Raw genomic sequence first — 8,439 nt, forward strand, 5'->3', positions numbered from 1 at the left:
TATGTAGTCTAATTGTTTTACTAGGCTTTTGTCATAATATAATAATTTTCCAATCTTCTAAAGTTTTCTCGTTATGTTTAGTATTGTTCTTACTTGGGGCTAAATATTTTTATATTTTTCTGTCGCGTATTATAAATACATGCAGATACAGAAGTCAGTTATTTAGAAGCAAGTGCGTCAGTGAAAGTAAAAGAAAAAGTGAAGTTACACTGCATGATTGTCAGTTTAGACATAATGGGCGATTTCTAAAGTGAAAGTATAACAACTTGTATTGTAATAACAGAAATACAAAATGATAATCCTTCTTCTCAGTTAGGTTTTAAAGTTACTTAACCTGTCTCTGTGGATTTTGACGAAAAACAGAATTATTTGAAGCTTTAGATACACCTGTGATAACCAATAAGGTAACATATTTTTGTACATACGTTTGACTTGTTTTGAATATATTTATTTTAAAACAAATGGATCATGTGCAGTCTGTTTATTTTTGAAATTTATCACTAATCAGTCACAGACACTTTCTGTAGAGAATTCTGACCCACATAAAACACCTGAAAGTATTGAAATCCGGTTTTTAGCGCTATAAGCCTCTAGACATACTGCTGAGCCACTGATGAGGTGATTTAGTTGAGAAAAGAAAGAAAGTATAATGAAAATTCAATAGTTAGTTATCTAGCTATTAAAGTTTCAATTTAATTAATCATGTTTTGAGCACATTTGGGTCATGGGGTCTGGATTACACCCGTTCTACACCTGTATCCCAGATTGGGTAGGACTGCTGTAAGAAGAATGTGTACAATACACTTACTGGTGGCCCGGCATGGCCAAGCGCGTAAGGCGTGCGACTCGTAATCCGAGGGTCGCGGGTTCGCGCCCGCGTCGCGCTAAACACGCTCGCCCTCCCAGCCGTGGGGGCGTATAATGTGACGGTCAATCCCACTTTTCGTTGGTAAAAGAGTAGCCCAAGAGTTGGCGGTGGGTGGTGATGACTAGCTGCCTTCCCTCTAGTCCTACACTGCTCAATTAGGGACGGCTAGCACAGATAGCCCTCGAGTAGCTTTGTGCGAAATTCCAAAAAAACAAACAAAAAACAAACACTTACTGGTATATGGTATAACATTATTAGAATGTGTTATAACAAGTGATACCCACAGGCAGTGAAACATTTTTGAATTGAGGGAGAACCTTATTTTCTATGTATCTTAATCAGCACTGAATTAATAAAATAACGAGTTTTTTGTTTCTACAATTACACACCAGACTCTATTTCGCATTAAAAAGGGGCTTTATTTACTGAGTCAAACATTTGGGAGCACGTTCTCCCACTACCACTTCAGTTCCACCAACTACGGCCTTCATAATTTATTGCTGTTTTCTTCGTGTCATCTCTTTAGGTCTTAATTTAGGAATTTACTCCACAAAAATAACAGTAAATATTTACATGCAAGTATATCATGTCATAATATACCACTAACTATAAAAGGCTTATTTCCTTTGTTACTGTGTCGAGAACGTTTTCACGCTTCTTTTCTTGACAATTCTCAACAACACACATTGTCGCTTATTATCACTTGATTGTTTTTAGGCTAACAATGGTGTTTATGTTGAATGCTCAATATTCATGTTTATTTGTAAAGAAGGTTTATTTTTATTACAAGCCTTTTACGGTTAGTAATTTTTTGGATAACTTCGGTCAGATAATAGCAAAATAGTTTAATTGAAGTTTTATGACAGTAAGTTGTAGCCAAAACCAAAATATAATTTACCAAATAGTGTTTCAGCTAAGCCTTACGTTACGTTTAGGTATTAAACCTAATGCTTAAATTCGACAACTAATAGGCATACTATTACCGTCATAATCGCTGCAAATTCCCACAATGGTGAACTTTAATGCATGCTCCTTCGATAATTTTTGAACTCGAACCATTGCCTTTTACATTAGCTGTCTGTCCAAAACCTTCACTCATCTATAAAACTTTACCTCCTAAAGGTCTTTTATTATTAATTATCTCTTTCAGAAATATACTAATACCCCCTCCCCAAACCATTGCTTGATAACAAAGCTTCGTCTACAATTATTAGACTTGATTTTTTTAAGGTACTTGTAAATTATTTCTTTTCGTCGACACTACAAACATTATATTACTTATAAAAAGCTCGTGTCAGTACATCTTAAATTGTGAACTTTTAAATGGAAGTTATATAGCAGAGACTGTCTTAATGACAAGAAAAGATTTAGCACCCAGTGAAATTAGCTTTTCACTTGTACTTAAGAGAAGACAGTATAAAGTGATAATAGAATCTGCGATAACTCTTTATCAGTCTCAGGGACAAACCTTTAATCAAATTGGTGTATCTTCGCCAGAATTAACGTTTGGACATGGACAGTTGGAAATGTAGCTGTGACAGCAACAAGAGATGAAAATAATTTTAAAATATTTGTGACTAATTGAGAGAATCAGGGAAGAATGATGATCGAATTATTGCTAAAAATGTGATGGTTAAAGAATTATTTCGAGACTAATGAAATATGTAAAAAGTAGGAGCATTTTGAAGGTATAGACAAATTCATTTTAGTACAATGGTTTCCAGTCATTTTTGACAGACTTTTATACTATACTAACAGTAAACATTACAATCAATAAAGTATTGAACATAACACGTTAAATGTTAAAGAAACACTCCAAAGACACTGAATTTTGTACAGAATAAAACTGAACGTGTGTCAGACGACAAGTACGCCACAGTTCTGGCCAGCAGCTTTTGATTGGACGGTTTGTAATCGACGTTACCCTATCAATATAGTTCTGAATTCGGACGTAAACACCGGGCAACCCTTCCGTGCCACAGACGATATCTTAGGATACGATGCCTGCCAGTTTGTATCTTCCACTCTGCGTCCAACACACTAACGGACCGGATCCATCTCCCTGTGATAATAAGTAATTATTATTAAAAATCTAGGTAGTAATGAAGATCAATTAATCTGTTGATTTCTGCACTTTATTTACTTCTTTTGTGGCAAAGGAAGTCAGTCATACCAAATACTCATTATTAAAATAATAACGACTTTGTTGGCTAATTAGCATAATTTATTCGAGATTATTAATTAATCCTTATAGTGCTAAGTCCAGTATCAGTGTGGTTGATATATTGTATCATATTGAGTAATACGTGTATTACACCACTCGATGCAAATAATTGACCAGAAGGAAAAAGAAAGGCAAAATGTATTTGTGGTATTACTTGTAATGCTGAAAGAAATTTGTTTACGTTTTGTTATTAGTAACTACTGAAGTAATGGACTCACAAGCAAGTTGATGCTTAACTACTTTTAAAAACATCGATACTTCTGGGGTTAAATGCTCATTTGTTTAAAAACTAATATTTGTTAGTCAAAATACCTTGGCCCAGCATGACCAAGTGAGTTAAGGCGTTCGACTCGTAATCCGAGGGTAGCGGGTTCGAATACCGGTCGCACCAAACATGCTCGACCTTTCAGCCGTGGGGGCGTTATTATGTGACAGTCAATCCCAATATTCGTTAGTAAAAGAGTAACCCAAGAGGTGGCGGAGGGTGGTGATAACTAGCTGCCTTCCCTCTAGTCTTACACTGCTAAATTAGGGACGGCTAGAGCAGATAGCCCTTGAGTAGCTCGGTGCAAAATTTAAAAAATCCAATCAAAACAAGACTCAGCATGGAGATTGAAATGTCACCTCAACAGCAAACTAAGAGAGAAATCCACTATTCTTTTTCAGGGTTAACTGAGCTTGAGTGTCTGCGAAGATTTTACAATACTGAATAATTTGTGTTCACCATCATTTGTCACTTATAAAGTGGTTGACGAAACTTTAGCTAAAATTATATCAGTGTGTCCTGTACTTTTCTTATAAAGGTTAGACTCTCATATTTCAGTATTCAAAGGCTTAGTCCAAAATATATCTATTTCATATTATTAATGACATACCTTACAGGAGTCTTTCTTTTTTTCTCCACCAGCACAAATGAAGTTTTCGTACAATCTAAAATGTCTGCTTAGTATTGTCTTCTTGAGAAGTTGTTCACATCGAGAGTTATGACAACAACTTCTCTCAAGATGTTGGAGTATGTATCATTCTCTAAAGGGAAGAAATACTGTTATTTACCATGAAGTGAAAGTTTAATTGTATAGTACAGTAGTTCAGCCGAATGAAAAACTTCTGTAAATACGTTGTTAATACCATAAACCAAAATAGAAATGAGAACTACCTACAGAAGAAAGTAAAGAAACTATTTTCTGAAAACACTGTTTATCGCAATGAAATTGATCAAATCGACAGACCTTGCAACTATTTTGTACTCGTTATAAATTTTATAGTATGTTTTTAATTTTTTTATTAAGCACAAAGGCACAAAATGAGCTATCTGTGCTATGTTCACCATGGCTATTGAAACCCAGTTTCTAGTGTTGTAATTCTAAAGACATACTGCTGTGCCACCGAGAGACAAAACTTTTAATACACTTTGTGTTATCTTCACAAAATTTGACTTTTAGTAAACATGACAAGTCTTTTGTAAACAAAAATTAGATTTTTTGATTAATTATTTTCACTAAAAGTTTGTCTATGAATATATATTGTTTTTATATTCTAGTCCGACAGCTAAGTAACTTCTACGTTAATATTAAAATACCTTTACTCTTTTCAAAATTTTTCAAATTTTATTTGCCTAATCTTTGAAACTTCCTAAATAAATTTCAAACGTCTTCTTTCAGTATAACTTTATACTGTGTTTGTTATTTTTCTCTATCCTAGCTTTATACAAGATTGGTCAATTTGACTGACCTCGTAACAATAAAAAACTAAAATAATCTAAGTTACCCTTATATTTTACTAGAACAACTTCACGTTGTAATATGAAACTTCACCTGTTCGTCTTCAGTTGCTCTAAACTCATAGCAGATACATCTGTTTATACTTGAATTGTCCACCGCTGGGAAAACAGTAACTCTTCGGATTTACCATAGTAAAATCAGGAGTTCGATTCCCCTCAGTAGACACAGCTGAATGTTCGATATGGCTTTGCTATAATAAATAAAGAAACAAACAAATAATTGTATTGGTTTATGCCTTTTGAATCCTGTCTAATCACTAATCGCGTCATTGTAAGTTGTAAACCACTTGGCGAACATGCGGCTCAAATTAGTTATCGAATGACATCACGCACAAGCGACTCGAGAGATGCTCTCTAGCACACATCATGAAAAAAAAAAATTATTTATTTTATTGAATCTGACCTTAATTGATATAAAAAAGTTTCACGTTTTTATATTTTAATTACTTTAACTTTTATAATAATATGTAATTAATATACGCGAAACCAAGAAAAAAGTATTTCTATGGTTTTTTTTTTATTTTTGTTGTCGAAAGTCGATGACATTTAACTCTACTTTATTATACAAAGGAAACTATAGTATTAAATATTCTTAAATACTGAATAATGCACAAAATAACACACTATAATTACACACAAGAAGCAGACAGTGACCCATAACAATCACAATTTTTCTTTGCGACAAGATACATTAAATTTTTTTAATAAAGTTGAAATAAAGTTTTAACTTGAGGTGAAATAGACAATTCTCTGTACATAAGACAACATCACGTAACATGTAAGATGAAAACCTTGGCTTTCTATTATTTATAAATAATATAGTATTGGATATCAGTATTGGTTGTCTATATCATGGCTTTATGATCAGATAAGATTGAAGGCTATGAAAATTGTACTTTGTATGAACAGTGACAACATTATATTAAGTAATTTATGTTAAATATTTATGGCATATCTTGAAGGAATAGTTTAATTAAATTTTGAAAGTAGCTTATTCGTGACATGCGAATAAAAAAGATGTACACACCGAGAGGGTTAATTAATACGATAAACCAAAATAGAAATGAAAACTTCTTGAGGACTAGAGTAAAAAACAAAATTATTTTATGAGTGCATAACTACTAAGATAAGCCAAAATATGAATGAAAGTTATCTAAGGACAAGAGTATTGTTTTGTTTTTGAATTTCGCACAAAACTACTCGAGGGCTATCTGTGCTAGCCGTTCCTAATTTAGCGGTATAAGACTAGAGAGAAGGAACTAGTCATCACCACCCACCACCAACTCTTGGGCTACTCCTTTACCAACGAATAGTGGGATTGAACGTCACTTTATAACGCCTCACGGCTGAAAATACGAGCATATTTAGTGCGACGGGGATTCGAACCCGCGACCCTCAGATTACGAGTCGAGTGCCTTAACCTCCTAGACATGCCAAGTATAGGACAAGAGTAAAGAAAGTATTTTCTGAATACGTTATTATATGATAAACGAAACAATAACAAAGAGAGAAAGCTTGTTTGTTTGTTTTGAATTAGGCACAAAGCAACACAATGGGCTATCTGTGCTCTGCCCACCACGGGTATCGAAACCCGGTTTGTAGCGTTGTAAGTCCACAGCCATACCGCTGAGACACTGGTGGACAAAAAAGAAAGCAACCTGATGACAAACGTACAAGGATTATTTAAACAAAACATGCCTTATTCACTTCTACACCTTTTGCACGATAATTTGACATTACTTTATGAAGCTTTAATATATCCACATTTATTGTTTAAAATTTATCGCAAACCTGAAAAATTGCTTACATTTGTAAAGTTTGGAGGGTTTAGTACAATGACAGGAGACGACAAGATGTCTAGAAAGAGGGGTTATAGGGAGTGATTTGAGAGGAGAACGTATAAATAAAACAATTGTTTTTAAAGTATTGAGAACGTTAAATCTTTTTAATTATGTGCAACGATTAAAAAAAAAAGACGAAGTGCTGATAAAGGGAAGAAATAAGTGCTGACGATTGCTGTTTTTGAATTTTCGTGCAAAGCTACAAAAGGGATATCTCCGCTAGCCGTATGTAATTGACCAATTTAAGACTACAGGCAAGGGAGCTAGTCATCGCCGCCCACCGCCACCTCTTGGGCTACTCTTTTACCAATGAATAGTGGGGTTGACTGAATAATTATAACGTCCCCATAGCTGAAAGGGCGTGCATCTTTGGCGTGATAGAGATTCTAGACCGCGACCCTCAGATTACGAGTCGAGCGTCCTCAACACCTGTACATATCGGGTCATACTTTGTTGGCGAATCAGAAAGGAGAAAATAGATTTGTTGGTACGTGAAGAGATTGGAAGGAACAAGGTTCTTTTGTAGCGAGTTGTTTTGGTTAAAACAAGAAGAGTGAGACAGCAACTTTAAACTTGGTTTTAAAAAACAAACAAACAAATGAGAACTTACTGAAGGCGTCTTTACCCCACCCAGTAACTACACAATTAACACCCTCAAAATTTTCATTAAGACTTGGCAAGCAGATTGTGTCAATATGTGACTTTAAGGAAAGTTCGGATTTTAACTTCAAGATAGCGATATCATCCCAAAGGTTTTCTCTATTATCAACGTACTTAGGATGAATGATAATTTCTTCTACGTCATGGTCCTCGTGCTTATAGAATTCTTCAGTGTTTTGAGTGTCCCATTCATGAAGCCTGACTTTTAGGTGGTAGTCGTTCCCAGACCTGAAATAACAATTTTCTTGTTAATTTATCATAAAGAAATAGATCGAGACAGGTTTCCACAATGACGTACTTTTCAAAATTTCACCAGCATAATTAAATCTTATTTGAATTTCGCGCAAAACTACACGAGGATTGTCTGAGATAGCCTTCTGTAATTTAGCAGTGAATGACAAGAGGGAAGGCAGCTAGTTATAAACATATAATGCCAACGAAAAGCGGGATTAGCTGTAGCATTATAGGCTCTCACGGCTGAAAGGGCAAGCACGTTTGGTGGGACAGGGATTCGAACCCGCGACCATTTGATTGTCAATCAAGCGCCCTTAACTACCTGGCAATGGTTGTCCCGGCATTACTAAGCACAAGATTATATGATATAGTAAATAGTATTAATATATTATTGATTTGTTGAGTGGGTCCGCGCTTCGACTGTTGTGATTATCAGTTTTGTTAAGTTTTAAAATAAATATTTTAATGTATATTTCACCAATATATGCAATTGTTTTTTCATATAATAATGTAAGACCAACACATAAATTGTACATTTTCAATATCAGTATTTTAACGCGTAGTGATTAATCTTATCGATTTATTGCAACAAAGGTTACAAATGACCATGTGCTTGACAAATAAATTATACCCTCTTTTTATCTTTATCTCTCTCTCGTTTTTATCCTGCTGCTTATGTCGTGTGTAGTGTCGCGAGAAGATCCAATATTTCTCTGTACTGGTCTCGGTGGCAAACCCACTCATAATTAGATTGTGATTTAATGGTGGTATCAGTAATTATTAGATTGTGGTGTATTAATTGACCATTTATCTTGGGTTTGGTGGTGGTGTC

The 8,439-nt window shown here is 34.6% G+C and overlaps 1 protein-coding gene across 1 annotated transcript; it reads right to left on the reverse strand.

Moving 5' to 3' along the window:
* Window positions 1–2,840: 2,840 nt before the first annotated feature.
* On the reverse strand, window positions 2,841–7,951 carry LOC143236291 (phenoloxidase-activating factor 2-like). Its single transcript, XM_076474563.1, has 4 exons — window positions 7,930–7,951; window positions 7,324–7,617; window positions 3,968–4,107; window positions 2,841–2,930 (listed from the first exon to the last, which is right to left on the reverse strand). Exons 1-4 carry the CDS (start codon window positions 7,949–7,951, stop codon window positions 2,859–2,861), a joined length of 528 nt encoding a protein of 175 aa, XP_076330678.1. The 3' UTR covers window positions 2,841–2,858.
* Between the last annotated feature and the right edge of the window lie 488 nt (window positions 7,952–8,439).

Source organism: Tachypleus tridentatus, chromosome 13, assembly GCF_004210375.1.
Source record: "Tachypleus tridentatus isolate NWPU-2018 chromosome 13, ASM421037v1, whole genome shotgun sequence".
In the NCBI taxonomy this organism is placed as follows: Eukaryota; Metazoa; Arthropoda; class Merostomata; order Xiphosura; family Limulidae; genus Tachypleus; species Tachypleus tridentatus.

What these genes read in the sequence shown, in the direction of transcription:
- LOC143236291 (XM_076474563.1), bottom strand. Translation starts at nt 7,951, where the DNA reads ATGCCGGGACAACCATTGCCAG. An exon ending in GCCGGGACAACCATTGCCAG is followed by an intron (nt 7,618 to 7,929) that starts GTAGTTAAGGGC and finishes TAAATTAACAAG; the next exon opens with AAAATTGTTATTTCAGGTCT. An exon ending in GTGGGGTAAAGACGCCTTCA is followed by an intron (nt 4,108 to 7,323) that starts GTAAGTTCTCAT and finishes GAGAATGATACA; the next exon opens with TACTCCAACATCTTGAGAGA.